At 38.7% G+C, this 23,827-nt stretch overlaps 3 protein-coding genes across 4 annotated transcripts in view; 1 reads left to right on the top strand and 2 right to left on the bottom strand.

Annotated features, from left to right (window-relative positions):
- LOC132552236 (large ribosomal subunit protein uL15-like) overlaps positions 1-3,876 on the top strand; it is a 33,708-nt gene extending 29,832 nt beyond the window's left edge. The window contains exons 1-5 of one of the 2 annotated variants that reach the window (XM_060216385.1): positions 420-446; positions 1,795-1,858; positions 2,276-2,351; positions 2,919-3,090; positions 3,702-3,876. In XM_060216385.1, coding sequence (XP_060072368.1) covers positions 444-446; positions 1,795-1,858; positions 2,276-2,351; positions 2,919-3,090; positions 3,702-3,830 — 444 coding nt within the window. In that variant the 5' untranslated portion in view covers positions 420-443 and the 3' untranslated portion in view covers positions 3,831-3,876. Of the gene's footprint in view, positions 1-419; positions 447-1,794; positions 1,859-2,275; positions 2,352-2,918; positions 3,091-3,701 lie in introns of those variants that run through there. The other variant, XM_060216384.1, reaches the window with a different exon arrangement.
- Positions 3,877-7,995: 4,119 nt separating this feature from the next.
- On the bottom strand, positions 7,996-9,716 carry LOC132552337 (uncharacterized). Its single transcript, XM_060216498.1, has 2 exons — positions 9,560-9,716; positions 7,996-8,702 (listed from the first exon to the last, which is right to left on the bottom strand). Exons 1-2 carry the CDS (start codon positions 9,699-9,701, stop codon positions 7,996-7,998), a joined length of 849 nt encoding a protein of 282 aa, XP_060072481.1. The 5' UTR covers positions 9,702-9,716.
- Positions 9,717-15,387: 5,671 nt separating this feature from the next.
- On the bottom strand, positions 15,388-22,694 carry LOC132552311 (protein FAM234B-like). The gene is made up of 12 exons (XM_060216471.1): positions 22,235-22,694; positions 21,233-21,367; positions 20,838-21,029; positions 20,420-20,562; positions 19,814-19,988; positions 19,429-19,573; positions 18,440-18,604; positions 18,259-18,352; positions 17,461-17,655; positions 17,006-17,258; positions 15,914-16,069; positions 15,388-15,695 (listed from the first exon to the last, which is right to left on the bottom strand). The coding sequence occupies exons 1-12, from the start codon at positions 22,692-22,694 to the stop codon at positions 15,388-15,390; spliced, it is 2,421 nt and encodes an 806-aa protein (XP_060072454.1).
- Positions 22,695-23,827: the final 1,133 nt, after the last annotated feature.

The following is a 23,827-nucleotide window of genomic DNA, read 5'->3' on the forward strand; positions in this document are numbered from 1 at the left end:
AATGAAGTTTCACCGGTGAGTTATTAGTGGTTTTGAATTCTGCTCTCTGTAATTTTGATGACGTTTAACATTTGCACTAAAGATTATCAAAGAGTTCTACACTGAGAGTAAACTTATTTCAATTGTGTTTGACCGTTCATTAAATCAGCTAATTTATGATCATTGAGTCACAATCCATAATTTTATGTAAACACCGACACTTCCCCTCCATTCATGGACACAAATTAGACGTAAGTGAATCACAACGTACTTGCTCTTTCCATTTTTCACAAATTATGTGTTTGTGAAACATACCTAAAAAGCACCATGACAGCTTAAATTACATGTTTCGGTTTATCTCAATCTGAAAATAAATCGCTTCCTTCTCTACGTCCGCCATGTTTATTTTATTCAAGTTCCGGTAACGCGTTTCCGCTTCCGGTCTTTTCTATCCAATATTCAACATGGTGAGTTCACACCACAACAAATATCTGAAATCTATCATCATCATCTTCTGTACGAAGTATTATGAACTGAAATAAAGCCAACGTGTTCTTAAAACATTTTTTTATCCAATCCTGTACATTTCACTGTCAACCTAACCCTAAAAAGCTAAAAATCGACAGTTGAAAATGTCGGTGTACAGTAGATACTAAGTGTTCGTGTAGGCTTGATATTGCCGTCTGAACGTGTTTTTATGATTTGCTGTTTGGTGAATGTTGACAAAGACAACCAATATGCATAAGGTTTTGTGCTGGAATAACCATCTCGCTTAGCTCTGTACGACATTTAGATAATGTTACTTGTTGCATTGAACAACAACTGATGCTCGCGGAGATCCAATGATCCTGGTTTTACCAGTGGATCTACGGCTATGTCTATTGAAATGTGTCTTTAAAGTGATAAAAACAATAATAGCGATGTATTCTGATAGGACATATTTTTTATCTTATTAAAAATTCACAACAATGGCTGGAACATTTACATTTAAGAACCATTCAAGATCATGCAAGCATCCTTTATAAATGCTTCTGATTTGTTGTTAACCAATTTATTTTTAGCTTCACGAGTCATGAGTCTGGGACTCAAATATCCGAGTTCCAAAAATTTAAATCGCCGAATCAACTAGCAGTGGTGAAACAATTCTGAGCCTATGCATTTTTGTTATCATTCATCAATGGTGATAGGATAGAATGAAATTATTTTCTTTCATTAGTGACTGATGTTAGGCCAATTTTTAAAAGTACAACTTAAGAAATGGAAAATTCTTTTCAGTCTGTTTTTAAAATTTCATCAATATTTATTTACTAGTCACCAACCATGTAAACGTTTACTAAATTAGTAATCTTTGCAGTCTTGCAAAGTCAATTAAGATCCGAATACTTTATAGGCAATGATAAATTCAAGAACATGAATCCAAAAATCCTTTCCATCTATACCCTTTTCCTAATTATAGCATCAGTCATTATCACTGATCATGATTGTAAACTAAAATCACTGCAAAATTTCTAGTTCAGTCAGTTATTAGTCCATCTTCCACAAATGAAACGTGATCACAGAGGGTTTAGTGATGATTCATTCCATTTATATGCATCCAATATGGTAAACATGCATACATACCTATGTACAAGTTGACCTACCATGTCTATGTGAAACTAAATCCGCTTAATCAATTAAAACACAGTCCAATGTTCAGGGTGCAATATTTAACAAAAAATTCCTATAGGTATTGCAGATAACACACTTAAATGACAAGACATGGATACAGTATTTGGTAATGATGTTCCTGATGATATGTTTGCTTTGTATTTACAGACAACAAAGTTGAAGAAGACCAGGAAGCTGAGAGGCCATGTCAGCCATGGACATGGTCGTATTGGTAAGTAAATGATATAGATTTTGTTTCCTTGGACAAAGAATACCAGAGTACACATCAGCATTTGCCAATGGCATATTTTATGATAGAAATTTAAATACAAAGTGTACATTTGTATGACCAGTATAATTTATAAGGCAATGATAACTCTAAAAGTTTTTACCTCTAAAAGTTTACATAAAACGGACCTGTCCAGTGATATGTTTTCAAGTAATTTACCATTTTACTCTAACAATCGCATCAATTTTATACATTTTGATGAAAACATAGAAATGTTTTGTAGTTTTTCCTTCTGGTAGGATTTAAATGGTCCATTCCTCAGCGATTTCAAAGTTACCACTTACATTGCACCTCTTATGCAGAGGTGATCAGTTAAAAGTATGAAAGAAAGTTCTGAGATACTACAATTTTTATTTGCAGGCAAGCACAGGAAGCATCCTGGTGGTCGTGGTAACGCTGGTGGTCAGCATCATCACAGAATTAACTTTGACAAATAGTAAGTTAGGATTGTGAGATTTCCATTGTGGTGTGAAAGTTTTGGCTATACATTGTAATAGTCTTTTACATTTATAGATATAAAGAATCAAAGAAAAACATAGAAATTATAGGGTTTAATCTGTAATAAATTTGTGTTTAAGCGTTATGATTTGTATTCCCCACCTGATATTTCCCTTGCAGACTCCAGAGTAAGTTGAAGCAGGATTTTCTTCAATTTATTCTCCAATGTAAACTTTCCCTCTTGTTTTTGAGAATTTCAAAAACAGGAAATTCTAAACCATTTTAGATAAGTAAAACCACTATTGAGAATGTTTTCAATAAGATCATAAATTGTGGCATTTTCATGAATGAAATTGGAAATGTTAAACCATTTCTTTGTAACAAGATTGATAAAAGTTCTCAATTTATCTAGTGTCGCTGTGAGCTAAACAAAGCATCCTAGTGGACAGGATACAAATCAAATATTCTTAATCAAGTTATTTCATCATCTGTACTTGAAGAAATTTGACTGCACAGGAGTTGGTGTATAAACCTTGTAAGTTGTAAAACCTATTTTGCTTTTCAGCCATCCAGGTTACTTTGGTAAAGTTGGTATGAGGTATTACCACAAGACATTGAACAAGTTCTTCTGTCCCACTGTTAATTTGGACAAACTGTGGTCCCTTGTGTCAGAGCAGACCAGACAAAAGTATGCAGATAACAAAGAGAAGGCTCCTGTTATTGATGTTGTACGAGCTGTAAGTACTGAAGCTGCAAAATGCAGCTCTAGAATTAGTTTCATCACTGTTGATTGGCTTGTCAGTTGGTCACTTTTATAAATTTAGTAAAACATTCCTAGAAGTACCATTTTTAAAATGTCTTAATTTTCAACTATCGGACTGTCCTACTTGATATCTGGGTTAAGGTGATGGTAAGAATAAATATGAGGGTATGAAATGTCATGAAGATTAGCAAGATTGTAAAAGTCCGTTTAATACTACACTGAAAATAATTTATTTTCTATCGCCTAGTAGGATATAATTATCTCCTCTACGGACAGTTTGACAGTAAATATCGCAGGGCTGCACTGGTTGAGTGGTAAAGGCATTTGCCCATCTTTATCACTAGCCCTCCACCTCTGGGTTGGGGGGATCGAGAACTATATTGGGAAGTTGCCAGACACTGACAGCAGAATGGTGTTTTTTTCTGGGAACTTCAACTTTCCTATGCCACCCAAATTGGTAGGTCTTTGAATGAGGCTGCCTGTTAATAGGACATAAAGCAATGATAAACTAAACTAAATGTCACATACATAGTTATACATCTTTTGTGTCATACATGTCAAAATATCATTGTGTTCACTTTACAGGGCTACTACAAGGTTCTAGGAAAAGGACATTTACCCAAGCAGCCAGTGATTGTGAAGGCCCGCTTCTTCAGCCGATCAGCCGAAATTAAAATCAAGGCAGCTGGTGGTGCCTGTGTTCTAGTGGCATAAATATGGACTTGATATATTATTTATGACATTAAAAGCAGGCTAAATACATGCTTGTTATGTTAATTTATTTCTGGCATTGATAAATTTACCTTCTGCAGAATAATTGGTAGAAAGGTATCCGGTATATTTAATCATCAAAAAGAGGCAACATGAATTCCCAAACCTTCCATCAAGCTTATCACTCCTTTATTTGACTTTGGAGATCAAAATTACAAGTCTCATTTCTTCTTAACAATTTTATATTCTAAAAATAGGGAAGTCTAGGAGAATATTTGTGTTGACAAACTGAAAGGTATGAACACACCTACAGAAAGTTGAAAAAAAATAGTATTGTAATAACTTTACACTGTTACAAAGTATGCAAATATAAAGTACAGGGTGGGCCATACGTGTACCTATAAACCCCATCAACTTCATCAGCCAGATCCATAAGTATATAGTTCGACCCTTGTTCGGGAACATCCTTGTGATGGTGAGTTGACATAGGCTGCCTGTCGATGGCTGACTTCCAGTGCGCTCCATAGTCCGTATGATGTATATCTGACAGCCTCCACTAGTCTTCACACTTGCATATCTTTTTGACAACACCTGAAGTCGGTACCTTCCAAACCAAGTGAGCCAGGAAACCCCCTTGCATCCTACTTCTACAGGAAACTGTCCAGTCACCCTGGCTACCTACATTGTTCCATGGCTTCTTCAAAATTGGCTCTCTCTCTCTGCTCAAGTTGCCTACTACAATCTGCCATCCTCAATGGCAGACTAAATTGCCACATTCAGACTTTATGTCTGTCTGACATCAAGAAATGCCAGTTCTCCCCAGATCTACTTTCCTCTCCCATGACTATGCGCCTCTTCCAGATCGCTGATGTTGGCTGCTACAGTTTCATTTTCCAGCTCCCCACGCATTTACAAACATGTGGTACTCCGCACCATGGATCTGACCAATGAGAGTTTCGACAGCTTGCGTCTTTACCAAGCTCCTTATATACACTTGCATCGATATACTTGAGTGGTTCCTTCATCCATCTGCATTGTCAATTATCTACTATGCGTATACGTGCCATTCAAACAACTTCTCAATAACCAAAAGGCTCAAGATGCTGATGTTAGGCCTGTATCCTGCTGGGATGAGGTGCTGTCAATTTTGTTCAAATGAATAGCCTTAACACACTTTCAAGGGTCACGGGGTAAAATATGTGAAAGTTTTATCTTCAAATATTTTTAGCCAAACGGACAAGAGCGTTGATGGTGGTTGATGCTTGGTTTGAAGGTTCACTAAGCATGTTCAAATGAATGACCTTGACCCACTTTCAAGGTCATATGTGTTAAGATCTTGAAACACTTTGTAATAACCGAAAAATCCCATTGTGTTCATGTTTGATATATAACATCTTTGTAACTTTCCAATTTGTTAGCTGTAGAACAGTTGAGCAAATGCAGCCTCTATGCTATATAGGGTTTTTCGTAGTCAGATGACCATGAATGTCTATTGACCTTTTGTTAAAACTGGATGACTTCGTAGGAACTACTCGCTGGACTGAAAGTACAGGGGGCTCAAATATGCTCAATGTAGCTATCTGTATGACGCGTTGGAAATTGTTTCACAAAAGTTGAAAATATACTCAAGGGGTAAAGAAACGCAGGGTAAACTTTGAAGATGATTCTAGGCAAGACGTCGAGTATAATGTTCAATATTTTAAAGTAAAAATCTATACAAAACAAACTGCAAAATCAATGATTTGTGTCTGGGTCGCGGCCACTCCTGTGGGTGGATTGTCAGAGGCGTAGCAATAATGTATGCTTGTATGCTTAAACATACATTCGAATTCCATTGAGATATATTTGCCCTACTTTTTTAATCTTACTGCGCCCCTAGACCCCCTTAACCGGGGCTTCGCCCTTGGATCCTCTCTTGAAAGCATACACTCTTAAAAATGTTTTGCTACGCCACTGATAGTGTTCGTGACAGTCTGCGCGAAACATGGTGAACCGGGAATATTCTAGGGGCATGTGCCGCCACCCAAGCCATACGACGCTGGCGACGAGATTATGTCCCAAATAGACATAAGCTCCCTTGCGTGACGGAGGATAAATTTTTTATACATGGTTGGTCTCTGTCCCTGTGGCGAGGAGAGGGTGCAAGGCCCGATAAAAAAAATGGGTAAATTCCTGATCATTTTTCTGCTTTATTGCCTGGCTTATGTCCCAGTGTGGCCGAAATCATCCTTTTGTGAAAGAGAATGAATTGTACCCCCAGTGGTGGGAGGGACAAGGGGCCATGGGAAATAGGTAAATTCTTTAATATCCTTCAGTATGTAAGGTAATTCTTGGGTGAAAGGAAATCTATTTTGTATATTTAGTGGGTCTCGGTCCAGTAGGGGAAATATAGCGTGTTTGTTTTTAAGAGGAATCAATTGTGTAATAAAAATGGTTCTCGGCCCGGCGAGGGTTAGGCTGGAGGTTAAAATGCCCGGATTCTGTCCCAATTAGGTATGAAGCATTCTTGGTTGAAGTGGAATCAGTTTAGTATAATCAGCCGATTTTGGTCCTATGGGGCGGGGTCCAATAGAGTGATTAAAACTCATTCTTTAAAACCCTTCTTTCGTAGGAATCCCCGGATTCCGTGCCAATTTCGTCTGATGTTTCCTTGGCCAAAGTGGAATTAATCTTGCAGACTTGAGATCTTTTCACTTGAGTTTTGTTATCTTGAATATTTTTTGTAATGTCCATTCCCAATTCCAGCCTGTAAAACATTTGTTGGTGACCAGTTGCCATGTGTGTTGGGTATATAAAGTTAAAATTTGGAGGTATTTTATGTGTATCTGATGAGGCCCGAGTTCGTTATTTCTCGGCGCGGAATTGGACCTATTTTATTTTGTTAAAATAATGTATTTGTGGCCAGAAGCGAAACCTAGAAGCGAAACCTGCAAGCGACAGTCGAACCAAGAGCAAAAAGTTGTGTAACATTTTCATGTTGAGTTACAAAACCATGCTGATACGTACAAAAAGGAAAACATTATCTACAACATAACAATATCTATGATATTTGGTATTTTAATGAGGTGTTCGCGCATAGCTTCCGAATATCCGTTATAACACCGGGATCGTTTGACCTACTGACGAAAAAATAACAAACTGCACGTGATTTTGATATAACTGAAATGTTTGTGATAGGTCTCGTACGATTACACAGAATTAAATGAAGTGACTGACAACTACTCGGATCTATATTGTTCGAACATTGGTCAGGTATGTCAACCTAGAGGTTATAGATCTCTTGTGAATCTAATGGTGAAAACTGCTGCCTTTATTCTCAGTGCTTTAGAGGGAACCTGTTTTACAATTAGTTACCATAAGCAAAGGTGAAATATCTTACCGTAACGATAAGGTATGATACATCACATACTCTATGGGTATAACATTAATTATATTTACTGTCAATGACAATAAACACATACCCACTGGTACAACATAATTATATTTACTATCAATGACAATAAACACACACCCACTGGTACAACATAATTATATTTACTATCAATGACAATAAACACACACCCACTGGTACAACATGGATTATATTTACTATCAATGACAATAAACACACACCCACTGGTACAACATAATTATATTTACTATCAATGACAATAAACACACACCCACTGGTACAACATAATTATATTTACTATCAATGACAATAAACACACACCCACTGGTACAACATAATTATATTTACTATCAATGACAATAAACACACACCCACTGGTACAACATAATTATATTTACTACCTATGACAATGAACAAATACACAGACTCACACTATTTACAGTTGATTTTAACAAGACTTAACTATAATGTCAATGTAGATTTAGCTTTAGCTGTTATCTAAAAGTGCATTGAAAACACTGGAAAGTGCTCAATGGTCTAGTGCTTTATAGTGACGTATGTTATCAAGTTTGATCTCTTCTATGTCGACAGGAAATAAAGGGAACATTGTCTTTTTTAACCTCCTCAACGCCTTCAATGCTATCAAAAGATGAGTAATTCTTCCAGCCTAAACGTTCCAGAATATATCAAATACAAATTTTGCTTATCGGCATAAACAATACACCAAGAAGACTCGATGAGTGGATGTGAACATTAGGAGACAGATCGATGAGATGTCTAAACGATGCCATATTCTGTTGTAGATACAGAATAGACACGTCCAATGTCCACGGTAACATTTTTCTTGTTATATAAACGAGTCATGGATAAGTACGTTGTCAGATTGTTTCCAGCAACAAACTTATTAGCTTCCTCGTTTTCGATGGGTTGTGTGAAGATGAGATCTCCCCCGCTTGGGATGTGAGACGCCAGCTTACGGAACAGCGCGTGTGCGATTTTAGTGTCGTCTGCGTACAGCGGATACATTTTGTGTCCTATGTCACCAGGTTTTAAGACGCCATACCCACAAACACGCCCTTCTCGCAAAGCTACATATGTTCTGGCAGTCTCGTTCTGGGCCCAGTTGCTGATATATACTGGCCGAGGTATTGTGTGAACCTCCGCATCATATGCAATGACGTCATCAAAGTTCACGTGTTCTGCTGGCACTATTTCGCAGTCTGGATCCGTGCAATTCTTGAGGAATTCCGGATTAACAGGTCCCTGATTATAATGAAATGTATATGACTTTATTGTCCACCCAAATTGCGCGTAAAACGAGATTCTGTTCGATAGTGATGTCCCTCCAACGTTCTTGTCAGACATGATATCCATTACCTTGCGGAACATGACCTTGCCGATCCCAAGTGACCGGTATTCGTCCTTGACAATGTTCATTCCAGACGAGGCGAAGTCCGGACTGTGGACCAGGATCCCGTTGTGTCCTGAAAGTAAGGTAAGATTACAATTATATTTTGTGGTGCGGTATCCCATGTTATGATATAATATTAACACCTTCTAGTCACGTGACCATTATCACGATGCCTTCGTATTAAACTAGCAAGTGAATAAGAAGATTGGTTTAAACAATATTTTATTTTCAGATTTTCATTTACAACATACACATACACAAATTATAAAATTGAAAATGGATCTGGCAACATTATCATAAATCTTATATTAAGCCATCTCCAATATAAAACAGTTACAATAGTACAATTTACATTAAACACATTGAAAGAGATTTTTTTTAAACTTAACATTCACTGATGAACACTGACCGTTAATATGTAAACCATAAGGTGATAACATAATTTGGTAAGATAGGAGAAAGGAAGAGGTAAAGAGAGCACAAAGAAACTCCATCCGGCACCTAGAATCTACCCGAATCTACGATGTACCTTTGCACCTTTTCAAATATGATATTATCATCTTGAGACAGGTTTGGGTCACCATAAATGAGTAATTCTAGTGATAAATTGAAATTTAATGTATCTAGGGTATTTTCTCTAGCTCGATTATAGCGTACACACTGCCTCAGATAATGATAAGGAGTTTCAACCTGCCCACATGCACACAGATCTGTATCTGAAACATGGTTATTATGGAGATGATAATTGAGAGAGCTACATCCAAGACGAAGACGAGTGTGCATTACCTGAGCCCAGCGTTCACCAACAACAAGAAGATTCTGCAGGCAACGTATGAATATCATACTTGTTATACAGTTTTCTCCGGGTATAAGGGTATCACTTATAAAATCTACTTTAAATTAACATTACGTTATTTCACACAAACTGACCTATGATTTCGCCGTCGTCCTTGGCTACCACCACGAGGCCGGTAGGGTCACTGTTAAACACACACTCGAGATAACTCTTTTCCATGTTCCACTGGTTTTCCCGGAGGAGCTCGTATAGAGGTTGGATGTCGCTCCTCCTCATAGGCCGAACCTCATAATTTACCTTCCCATCTCCTCTGTAGCTCAAAACAAAAACAATGATATTGTTATTAAAACATAGTTATGGAAATCTCCATGACACCGGGTTGTATATGATAGGGCATGTAATCTGAACTGCCTGTGACAACATCAACTTATCATTTGCATATTTATATGGTACACCCTAATTTATAATACAACATACGATACAATATGTACTAGTAAACCTTGCTCAAGTTTGGAGATCGTTTAGAAGCTATCAAACAATCTTGACGGTTAATATTTCAATGTTGTATACTTAGACTTTTCCCGCTTATTAACTTTAATGATAACACCTTCTGATATACTACATTTGATTGATGTCCACTGAGCTGTTGGAGGCTACAATATAAAGACTGTAAAGTGAGGTCTAGTTACCTAGCGTCCGAGGACAGCCATTTCGGACAGACAGTAGCTCTGAAAGGAATGCGAACACTTTGTGTCAACACGCGCTTCAACATCGTATGGTGTGGTCAGTGTCCGTGTCGCGTTCCTCGTTGTGTCCGAGATGTTGTGTGATCTTTCTATCAACGGGAACTTATACAGGACTTGTGACCCACGTGTAAATAAATCAGTTTATCTGCGTTCAGATCACTCCATATGTTAAGTGATATTTTAGTTAGAAGTTATCGCACCATGTGTCCAGTTCTCAGCTTCGGACAACGCGTAACCTGCCAATGACCAGACTAAAAGCGGCGTGACATTATCAGATGGTCAGGATTCGCTGGTAAATGAGTGTGTCCCGATTAATACGAGATACCAGTAAGGAGCGCGACAGTCAGTGGAACCTGTGCTCACTTAATCCCAAACCCCTACATTCTAATGTTGTTTCGGGAAAACCCTACTTATCACACTGTCTTTCGTAAGAGGTGACTTAGAATTTGGGCGTTTCTCTGCTGTACGATGTTGGCTATAGATGAAAATAGATGTAGTAGGCTGACACACAGGGATTGGGCACGAATTTTCGACCCACGGTCCATATATATACTAAACAAAAAAAAAGAAAGGTAACACTACTTTATTCTGTGATTAATTAATTAACCCCTTCATAAATCCTTACCAATCATGTACGAATAAAGTAATTGATCAATTCTGATAAAACTGCAGTCATGGTTCATTATGAAACTTTGCGTTCAGTTGATTTTTTCTACTGTAAATGACGTTGGGGTCAATTTCAAAGGTAACACCATTAGTAACGGGTATGGCCACCGTTTGCGAAGTAAACAGCATTGCAGCGTCGTCGCATGGAACTCGTAAACCGGCGGATAATTCGAGGAGAGATGTTGTTCCATTCAGCGATCAAGGCTTGGGCCAGCTCCTACAAGTTTGACGGCTGATTTTGACGTTCTCTCACGCGTCGCCCAAAAACGTCCCAGACGTGCTCAATCGGTGACAAATCGGGTGATTTAGATGGCCAATCTAACACCTGTACGTTATTCTGCTGCAAGAAAGTTCTGCTGACGCGACTGGTGTGCGCTGGTGCGTTATCCTGTTGAAAAATGGCGCCAACGCCATGGCGTCTTAAAGATTGGCAGAACCACTGGTCTTAAAATTTCGTCCCGATATCGAATGCCGGCTAAATTGCCATTTAACACAACAAGCCTGGTACGAGTCCCCCCCACAAATACCACCCCAAACCATTGCAATTCCGCCGCCAAAGCGGTCCCGTTCTGCGACGCAGCAGTTCGCAAAACGCTCCCTCGTCGCCTCCACACTCTGCGCCTTCCGTCACCGTGTTGCAGACAAAACCTGGACTCATCTGACAACAGAACATTGTTCCATTGTCGTAAGGCCCAACGACGGTGAACACGGGTCCAGTTACGCCGATTATAACGGTGACGTCGCAACAAATTGGGTCCAGTGTAGGGACGCCGCACTTTCAATTGGTAGGCCCTCAACCTGTTGCGGACTGTTTGGGGAGACACACGACGCCCAAACAATGTCCTTGTAGTCTCTACTGCGGTTACGAATCGATTGCGCAAGTGTATCAATCGTATACGACGGTCATCCCTGGCGGTCGTTTTACGGGGTCGGCCGCTTCGGGGACGATCGGATATTGACCGAGTTTGGTTTAAACGACTTACCAACTGGCAAATTGTCTTAACACTGCAACCAAAATGCCGTGCAACTCGACGGAGAAACTCCCCAGTCTGGATCATGCCTACAGCCCTTTCTCTCTGTACTTGTGACAGCCGGGGCATAATGATAAGGTTTATAGATAGCATTGTGAATGTTCATGAAATTTAAGCGAAGATACAAGTTAGTCGCAGAAAACCTCGTGCAGCTCTTTCGATAATACAGACTTTCACGCTTGAATGATTTTGGTAACCCCCTTTGATTTTGTAATGTAAAACATTACTATTTTCTAATATTGCACAAACGTCATTTTGTTTTCACTCATTTACAGGTATTCGCCAAGGAAACATGTTAACCTTTCTTTTTTGTTGAGTATATGTATTACGGTGATATGGACCGAGGGTCGAGAATTCGTGCCAAACCCCTGTGTGATAGCAGGGATAGGGTTACTTTAGTATGTTCTATTGAGGAAACACGAAAATACCAAAATGAATTCGCTGTCCATCTCTTGGGATGTTTAATTTATTTCTTCCTTTTCTGTCGTCTTGTGAATTGTTCAACAACCTCTTAGTATGACGTGAAAAATCTAGTGTTCAAAGTATTTTAATGCGGACAGACGTTACCGGCAACTTCTTTTGTCAACATTTTATGTTAAGTTCCCTCTACTGTACTATATCAGACTTGTTAATCATTTGCCTCTCTGAGGTGGATTTTTGTTAAATCGGCATTATGGTAAATAGGGTTTTCTGGGTATTTTTTTTAAATAGCCTGTTGTATACATCAAGCGCATCACTTTATGAACAAAGAAAAATGAAGGTGTGCATGGATTAATACTCTGAATAATTGCTAACTTATTCGCTGACCCATCAGTACATATCTTTCCCTTTTATGCTGATACAACCTTGATAATCTAACACATGCTTCATATATTCCAAGCTTATCTATAGTACATTGACTTGTACAATATGTACTATTATTTATAAATGATTATTCGCTCGTGATGTATAAGCATTTCATGTGATATGAATGTATATATTGTCTTAAGATATACGCCGTTTCTGGTTGAAAATAGACCAAAGTAGCCGAACAATATTTTCTCTCTGTTCCGAGCAAAAATTTATCTACTAATTAGAACGATGACCGTGTCATCTGTTTAACCAGCGACCTTCCTCGAAAATAAACACATTAAAAAAATCGTGATTGTACATTCGTCGTCCTCCATAGAATGAACGGCATGGATATGTATTCAAAACTGGTCAGGGAAATTTCGCGCAAATGCTCGGCTAGAAAATTTAAAATGGAAAAAAAACAACATTTAATGAAACATTTAAGTCCTATCTTATTACAGAGTAATCATTGAGACACGTGCTAGAAATTACAGCGTCAGGTTCAACAGGTGTTTTCTGCCACAATATACATGACAGGTGTATTCTGATGGTGTCAACAATATACACGACAGGTATATTTGATGGTGTTAACAATATACACGACAGGTGTATTCTGATGGTATCAACAATATATACACGACGGGTGTATTCTGATGGTGTCAACAATATACACGACAGGTGTATTCTGATGGTGTCAACAATATACACGACAGGTGTATCCTGATGGTGCCAACAATATACACGACAGGTGTATCCTGATGGTGTCAACAATATACACGACAGGTGTATCCTGATGGTGTCAACAATATACACGACAGGTGTATCCTGATGGTGTCAACAATATACACGACAGGTGTATCCTGATGGTGTCAACAATATACACGACAGGTGTATCCTGATGGTGTCAACAATATACACGACAGGTGTATCCTGATGGTGTCAACAATATACACGACAGGTGTATTCTGATGGTGTCAACAATATACACGACAGGTGTATCCTGATGGTGTTAACAATATACACGACAAGTGTATCATGATGGTGTCAACAATATACACGACAGGTGTTTTCTGATGGTGTCAACAGTATACACGACAGGTGTATTCTGATGGTGTCAACAATATACACGACAGGTGTATCCTGATGGTGTCAACAATATACACGACAGGTGTATCCTGAAAGTGTCAACAATATACACGACAGGTGTATCCTGATGGTGTCAACAATATACACGACAAGTGTATCATGATGGTGTCAACAATATACACGACAGGTGTTTTCTGATGGTGTCAACAGTATACACGACAGGTGTATTCTGATGGTGTCAACAATATACACGACAGGTGTATTCTGATGGTGTCAACAATATACACGACAGGTGTATTCTGATGGTGTCAACAATATACACGACATGTGTATTCTGATGGTGTCAACAATATACACGACAGGTGTATTCTGATGGTGTCAACAATATACACGACAGGTGTATTCTGATGGTGTCAACGATATACACGACAGGTGTATTCTGATAGTGTCAACAATATACACGACAGGTGTATTCTGATGGTGTCAACAATATACACGACAGGTGTATCCTGATGGTGACAACAATATACACGACAGGTGTATCCTGATGGTGTCAACAATATACACGACAGGTGTATCCTGATGGTGGCAACAATATACACGACAGGTGTATCCTGATGGTGTCAACAATATACACGACAGGTGTATCCTGATGGTGTCAACAATATACACGACAGGTGTATTCTGATGGTGTCAACAATATACACGACAGGTGTATCCTGATGGTGTTAACAATATACACGACAAGTGTATCATGATGGTGTCAACAATATACACGACAGGTGTTTTCTGATGGTGTCAACAGTATACATGACAGGTGTATTCTGATGGTGTCAACAATATACACGACAGGTGTATCCTGATGGTGTCAACAATATACACGACAGGTGTATCCTGAAAGTGTCAACAATATACACGACAGGTGTATCCTGATGGTGTCAACAATATACACGACAAGTGTATCATGATGGTGTCAACAATATACACGACAGGTGTTTTCTGATGGTGTCAACAGTATACACGACAGGTGTATTCTGATGGTGTCAACAATGTACACGACAGGTGTATTCTGATGGTGTCAACAATGTACACGACAGGTGTATTCTGATGGTGTCAACAATATACACGACATGTGTATTCTGATGGTGTCAACAATATACACGACAGGTGTTTTCTGATGGTGTCAACAATATACACGACAGGTGTATTCTGATGGTGTCAACGATATCTATATGACAGGTGTATGCTGATGGTGTCAACAATATACACGACAGGTGTATTCTGATGGTGTCAACAATATACACGACAGGTGTATTCTGATGGTATCAACAATATACACCACAGGTGTATTCTGATGGTGTCAACGATATACACGACAGGTGTATTCTGATGGTGTCAACGATATATATATATGACAGGTTTATTCTGATGGTTTTGTAGGATAAAGATGTAAGGTAAAAACAATACAATTAAGAAACAACACAACAAGATCTCAAATAAACAAATTAATTTATATATACATATTTTGATATCATGGATCAATTTCAATATTAAAAACATCGATGTTCGTGTTCTATCTTGATTCATTGTAATGGTAATTAATCACACCTCGCGGAAGGTGCTATCTCCTGTTGACCCCATGTATCCTCCCCAAATTTGCTTATCAGCAGGAAGGAACTTTAATGTAGTAATTTTGTTTTCGTTCAGGACATTGCGCATGCGTGGATGGACGGTGGCGTTAATAGGCGTGTATAACTGGCGCGCGAGGGCCTCCTCCAGATTAACCTTATAAAAGTCGGTGTCGAACTTCATTTTGACGAAGTGTGCGTATTTATCTCGAAGTATCCCAACGCTCACTACGTTTATAATCAAGTCCAATTTCCCGTCGCCATCAACGTCACCGATGGCGCCTAGAAAGTAGTAAGGTGAAAAATGTATTTTTACAAAAAAGTCAATGATATCATCATAGCCAGCATTATCGTGACCCATCATCTTTCAAGCATGTCTTAGAATTAAATGTAGTTCATATGTTTGGGAATGTCAGGTGAAAGTAGAAATACTATCTGAACTTCAATATTTATGTACAAAAATAAATGAATGGAATCCGTTAAGAACATGTGAAATGTACCTGTTGTTCGTTCATCCGGTTGTTTGAGGATACAAAACGGTTTTTCAGAATCCCTTTTGCCACGTGACCATGGAACCTCGTTTTCAGTCATTGTGTGGTTCTCCCCATAAATTTTCTTTACATCTTCCACCAACTTCTCGTCACTTCCTGTCAATTCTGTAGCAAGTAAGACAATGGAGGCTTAGAATCACAAATTGGCAGGAGAGTTCTGATCGTAAGGAATACTCTTGAGATCCAATGACAGCCGTTTTCAAAAATGTGTCGGAAACGTGGGAAAGTGGATATCATAGCCTAGTTAACACCTTCAGTTACTTCAATATACACAGGCTAGCAGACTTTTTAGGTTTCGTATACAGTATATATAAATCATCTACACGAATCAAAAGGAAGATGTGTGGGTTGTATGAAATATAAGGTGATGACAGATCTACCTATTAGTTGCTGGAATCTCTATCTATCTAAAAAATAGATATTCTGATTTTCATTTGCAAACGAACGCATATCGCTGACAGATCAGGTACCTTCCAGCAATGACCAAATCAGTTTTATTTCCTAGGTATGGTTTAGTATATAAATCGTATCTGCGCCTTTTATTATCAGTAGTAGGACTGCAGCTTCAACGACAAGCATAACTCACGATATACGATATGTATAATGCTTACTATGTGATACGTATCTCGATACTCGTGTATGCTCAAAAGTTCGTATGTTATTTAGTAAAGCCAATGGTAAATATTTGTCCAATCAAAATATCTTTTGATGTCATTTCTGATATTTTCATTTTTGAGATTTTGATGAAAGATAATTGAATATTTTAGTACTTTAAGAGTATCATGATACAGGTAAAACGAAACAGACTGATATGATACACAAGACAGTAATGCGATACTATATATACGGTATATCGTTGAAGCCCTATTTAGCACGTATACGAGATAAACCTACCACAATGTAGAACAGAAATAATAGGTAATAATGAGGAATTTTCACAAAGAATGAATGATTTTGAATATCCAAACGATGAATCAATTGCAAATGCATGTACTATCGGTTCAATGACGTGAACACCAAACTCTAAATGAAGTAACCTACTGTAGAAGAATTTCTCAGAGCCTCGTTCCCACAGTTTGATCGGGGCTTTCATTGTTGTTCGGTCCAAAGCAAATAATTCTGCTAGGAAAACGGTCTGGTCTGATTCACATTCTACATAATCCTTGTCAATCACGCGCCTCTTTGACCGGAAGTGGCCGCTGTCGACTAAAACGCCCTCTAGGTCTGCATTCGACTCATCTACGATAGTTTCCTCTAGAAAGGAGGTACCATCGCGCAGAGACCGTCTGTTGATCTGTCATCAAAGCAACAGTTATTTACTTACTGGTAATGAGAACGAATACGTACTATTGGAATGATTGAACAGTGACAGATTAAACCAAAAAGATATTGAAGAAAAATAATGGAATCCATTTATCATGATTCTGGAAATGAAACATTCATTTTAAAACATGGATAAATCGATTACATCATAACCGTTTGACAACAATACCAACCACTCTCTGGATACCAGTTGCCCCGTGGACAGCTCCAGCGTGTTGAGGGTCCTCACCATTTCGACCTTGAACTTTGTACAAAAATACGTCCCTGTTGTGTGCAGAGGATCGTGCCGTGAGGTCAGAGGAAACGTCATATCTACCGGAAGTCATATTCCACAGAACAGCCCCGTCCTTCCCGTCTATAATGATGTCCTTTAAAAGAACGTTCATAATCGAAACAAGCTTGGTTAATGTGCTTTCTTAGAAGTCCACTCAAGCCCTCATTGGTCATTCCGCATTTCTGTTTCATATGAATTCGCAACTCATACATGGTAAAATGTTCGACCATATCTTAAAGCTTATGTTTGTTGTTGCTTTAAGTACTATTAACAGACAGGGTCATTTAAGGAAAGTCGGAGTTTCCGGAGAGAAGCCACCGACGTGCGGCCAGTACCTGGCGACTAACTTCACCAAGGACCGGAACGTAAGGTTAAGGGCTAGTGATAAAGACGACCAGATACCTTACACACCCGGTCACCACGGCCCAGATGTGGAGCGCTAGTGGCAAAGATAGCCAGAAGCCTCATTTGCTAGGCCACCGCGGCCCAGAGGCGGAGGGCTTGTGACCAAAACGGTCAAATGCCTCAACAATTCGGTCACCGCGACCTCTATTCTCTTTAAGGTGGGCGCATAAATATATTACCTGACAGAAATTAACAACATTCATGTATTAAATCATATTGCGTACATGCTATCTCCCCGCAACTGGATGAAGTGATTAGTTTTAGGACAGCGTTTTAAGAAAGCATAACTTACGTCCGTGGTATTGTAAAATGGCCATGCTCCCTTGCTCCAATGGACCATGAAGTCGATGACGTCATCGTCGTTAAAGTAACCAGGCGCCGGTGAACTGAAAAGGAACAAAATTATAGGCTATTTCACACTTTTCATTTAACCGAGATAGGACTATTTTACGCAGGTCACCATGAACATGTACCTGTAAGATTCTCTCTCCTCGAATTTTATTTTCCACATGACTTGTAAATTTTCCCCGTCGTATAGTGCCATGGTACCGTCAAATCCCGTCATCAGTATGTCATTGACGCCATCTTTGTTGACGTCCACCAGTACGGGAGGGACCATGACGCCTTTCTCGTCGCTCCTGTAAAAGTGGCCATATATACAGTAGAAACTAAATACGATTGTCATGCACATGTAAGTATTTATCTTAATGAAAAATGATATGCATTTCGATGCCATCATTTCTTGTGCTCTCACGAATGGATTGGGTTCTTGAGCGTTAGGATCATTTTTCTGTGTAGAAATTTCAAATTTTCGTCGTTGTATATAACTTATGTGTACAACATTTTTCCTTGTCATGAGTGCTGACGTGGTATTTTGTCCGTGCGTGTTGACGTTGTGTTAAAATTACCTTTGTTGCAATCTTGGTATGTTTCATCCAAATATGTTAATATTTGTCCTTATGTGTTAATATTACAAAAGCATGTAGTATATTTTGTCGTTTTAGTTTCGATTGTGGTATATGTGTATACGTTTTGATGTCGACATGTGTGAATTTGTCCTGGTGTGTTGGCGTGGATGATGCTTGGCGCACTATTTGTTCTAGTGTGTTGGCATGGATTATGTATAGTTGCATTATATTGCCCTTGTGTGTTGATGTTGTGGTTTAGATCTGACTCTTTTGTCAACTATTTCTGTACCTTTAGTCTTTGCTGACGCTAAGGTAAACTTTGGCCTGGTGTGTTTATTGACACTGCCGTATATTTCCCGCCTTCATGTTTGTCCTTATGAAGAAATTGTATATTTTCTGGCGTCAGTTATTGTACAATATCATTATGTTAACAATATGTTTCTCTTGTATGATATACATATACTTAGCGATGTTGAGACACTCTGATATAGAAACAATTTTCACCTCAATTTAACAGGAATTCGACACAGGAACTGTGTAGTGTGTTGACGTACCTGAACAACTCAATCTCGCCTTTGTCGCTTGGTGTTCGGAACCCCCACTGGTCGTACGCCCCACGTGTGTTCCGGACTAGACTACCCTTAGGGAGCCCCATAACGTGTCGGTACATGTCCGGAAGGGAGATAGCCAGAAACAACCCTATCAACACATAGTAAATTAAATTAAAACTTTTGTTTTCTTATTATTTATACAATGCAATGGATAAGGTGTTGATGAAAATAGAAACAAGGGATAGGTTGAAGAGATGGAATTGGAAGGGTGGAAGACGGGATATGGATTACGGCTATGGCTGATGGAATGGGGCTTACAAAGGTTGGGAATGTTTGGTAAAAATTAATTTCGAAATCCTGATACAGTCAATTCTATAATATATCCGACCTCCAACTGTCTCGCCACCACTTCCATACAAAATGTACTGGGAACCATCTCGTCGCTCATGTAGGACGGGCGAGATGTAGACTTCCTTATCTTCCGGTACCTCCAAGTGAGTTCCTATCGCCAAGCCCGTCCGTCCCGAGATCATCATCAGCCAGCCTGCATTTCTCACGTGAACCTGAAAAGAACAATGTATATATATGTCACTTCGACTGCAACAACACTAAGAGAAGGAAGAGTGCAGTAACAGGAATAACAGTGTGGTATCACTACGAGAAGAGTGTGGTGACAGTACAAATGACAGCGGTGTCACCAAAAGAACAGTTAGATTAGGCAGCATCAGGGTTAAGACGTTCAGACAGCAGTCGACAAAAGAGAAAAGGCAAGGTTAAGTAGTGTGTATTACTGTGGCAATACAGGACCGACTCTGAAAGGCAATGGCGGTCGGACTCCTCCAAGATGTCCTGTATACACCAATTGCGCTTTTTCGGTAAAAATTGCTACAACAGTATTTTGATAGTGCCAATAAAATCCACTTTACTCTCAGTTGAATTGTAAATTTATAAGGTTAATAGATAAATGAACAGACTTTTTCAGTGGTATACGCACTTCAGCAGGGACAGTGGGATCGCCTCCGTGAGCGATGACGATATCGTTTACTTTGTCGTTGTCCATATCGGGTATGACGGCGATGCTATATATATTCCAGCCACGGTTTACATAAGTAGAACTCTCTCGCCATAGAACGGTACCTGCAATGTAATAACTTCGTTAGCCTTGGTGTGATTTTGTTTGGTTTGTTTGAAGTTTGACGTTCACGTGAAGATAAATTTTGTAAGTAATCAGCTGATTTTTTTCATTTCGCTATTTTGTTTAGCATCGTAAGAAACGTCTAAATCTGCCTCCAGATAATGCATATATCAATGTTCAGTTGATATCTTAAATAGCAAAATCGGTCTTATAGAATTAAATATAAGGGTGTTAGCAAATCTTCAAGGCCCCAAATAGAAATATTACAATATCTCGCCTTTAGTGACGTCGACGGCCATTATGGTTCCTAATCTTCCGGTCGCTATACAGTCGGGTGTACCGTCCTGATTGACGTCTACGGAGTGACAGTTCAGACCAAACACCTCGGAGTATGCGTCCACCTTCCATAGTAGTTTCCCATCGTACCCTCTAAGGGCGACCACGCCACCTGCGCATGGCTCCTTCATACCTAGAATAGTAAGACTCAATGAATCTGTCCTAATGGTTTTGAACAATAATGCTTCAATAAGATTTACGAAGAATGTACATCCATCGATCTTAGAGTATATTTGTATACTACATTAAAAAATTAGCTGTCTTGGTATAGAAAATACATTTTTTAAAATCTAGAAAACTACCACGTGTCCAATTAACCATGCCCTGTGCCTTTACCGATATTTTTGCAGAACGTGTCCATGCTGGACTCGACGATCATCATACTGACGTCCTTGCCGACCGCTATTCCTGCAATGACGTCCAGTATACCGTCGCCGTCGGCGTCCACCAATCGGATACAAGATTCTGTACCTAAAAACGTCACCGTGGTTAATAAAGTGCTAAAGAAACACGCTGAATTTAACTAGGTATGAAAACCAAGTGTTGTTATACTAAACTTTTGACTGATTGCACTTACAAATGACACTCTGGTCGATACAGTGTTACAGAAACATGCTAAAGTTAACGAAGTTTGAAAATATATATATACATGTAATTCTCTTCACTAATAATCTCATATTTTTTCCTCTACAAGGTTCGAGAGGTTTATCTAGTGGCTTTACAGAACAAGGTTCGAAATGTTTATCTAGCGACCTCCACTGAACAAGGTTCGAAAGCTTTATTCATCGGCTTTACTGAACAAGGTCCGAAAGGTTTATCTAGCGACCCCCACTGAACAAGGTTTGAAATGTGTATCTAGCGATCTCCACTAAACAAGGTTCGAAATGTTTATCTAGCGACCTCCACTGAACAAGGTTCGAAAGCTTTATCCATCGGCTTTACTGAACAAGGTCCGAAAGGTTTATCTAGCGACCCCCACTGAACAAGGTTTGAAATGTGTATCTAGCGACCTCCACTAAACAAGGTTCGAAAGGTTTATCTAGCGACCTCCACTGAACAAGGTTCGACAGTTTTTTCCAGCAGATTCACTGAACTAGGTTCGAAAGGTTTATCTAGCAGCTTCACTGAACAAGGTTCGAAAGGTTTATCTAGCGATCTCTAATGAACAAGGTTCGAATGGTTTAACTAGTTAACTGGTGGTCTTGACTCAGCTAGGTTACAGTAAATGTGGACTTAACTTGAAATTACTTTGTCAAACTGACCTTTACTTTATCAAGTTGAAGTGAGATAAATCATCATAGTGATCATCAGAGGATTCGAGTAACTTGTCTTTATTACCATAGTCCGATAGCTTGGTTCTCCAGTCTGCTGTTCGCTTGTGTACTTTATGTTCTGACTCGGGAGATTGTCCGTGATGATGTTGAAATGGTAATGAAGATATGGGTGTGAAGAACCCTGCTATGTATCCAACTCCAACAGAAAGCAACATGAGAGCGAATATCGTCGCAACTGTTGTAGGAGAGCAGCAGTTCTCACGAGCTGAACCCTTATGTGAGGAACTGAAGACGTATCCGTTTCCATTCCGAAGTGTTGGGGAGGACCGCTTGGTGTCGCTTATACTTACTTCCGGGACAGATGTTTGGTTAATAACAAGGCTCTCTTTCTCATCGAAATCGTCGTCCTCGCTTTCACTGCCGAATGGCAGGAGATGGTTATAATCTGCACTTTTTTTACCTATTACGATAAAATTTATTGACCTCAAGACTGTCGCTGCCAATTTTGATGGGTAGAGAGACATTTACGGTAGATATTTATTAACATTATACTATATATGAATATCAAAATATATGCAATCCATTATTTCTGAATATAAAATATGGTAAATGTAATGTATTTCTAAACATACAGGGGCTATCGACAAAAACAGTACAATTTTAATAGATTATTTTGCTTTACAACAGACATATAAAAATTCGGAACAGTGCAGCATTCTTCCATAACATGTCACCACGCTGATGAAAAGAACCTATATCATTTTCCGAGATGTCAGTCTACGTTTGGCATTACGTCTTTAGATATATTTCATTGTAAGGGTTGAGGGGGATCTCCCAAATCTTCAATTAAACAATAACAGCATCTTGTTTATATGCATTTTGAAATTATTTAATTGATCAAACCGGCAAAAGTATCATAAATAACACTCAAAGACGAAGAGATAAGCATTTTCACAATGGTAGCCACGATTTGAATCTTTAACTGATGAACGAGCACGGAAAGGTTTCTCGTATTTGAGGAGACGACATTCTTACTTTAGTCTGATTTAAAGAATGTTAAGTTTCTGTCCCAATGACAGTACTAAATAGGAAGTACATTTCGTATGTTAAGGACAGCAGCGGAAGATAATGAAAATGTATAACCATTCAAGTCATGTGTCATATTTAGCGTAATAAAATGGACGTCAACAGGATGTTTTGTAAATATTTGATTTTGCATCGACTTTTTAAGAAATGAGTACCAATATATGGTAAATAAATGTACATTGAAACCACGTAAAGGGCGTATTAAAAGTAACATTAATCAATATATTTATGAAGATAACTATTTTTGTGTATGATTTGTGTTGTAATCGAGTACATATTTTTATTGGACCCAGTTATGGACAATTCTAGAAGTATGTTTGATCATTGGACATTGCTAATGGAGTCAGGAAACAAACGCCTTATTTATGTAATCCTTTCATATGGAATTTTTTAAAGGAATGAAATACTTCTGATTAACAACTGTTGATAATGATTTGGCTTGATGATGCATTTTCGTGTCGCAAAAAAAACAAAAAAAAAACAAAAAAAAACGAGAAAAAAAATCTCAAAATAAAATCCAAAATAAAGGGAACTCACCTGGCATTGTCTGTTTGGACTGTCTTACATATTC

The sequence above is a fragment of the Ylistrum balloti genome, unplaced genomic scaffold (assembly GCF_031769215.1).
Source record: "Ylistrum balloti isolate Yb309-2 unplaced genomic scaffold, AGI_CSIRO_Ybal_v1 Utg370242, whole genome shotgun sequence".
Lineage (NCBI taxonomy): Eukaryota > Metazoa > Mollusca > Bivalvia > Pectinida > Pectinidae > Ylistrum > Ylistrum balloti.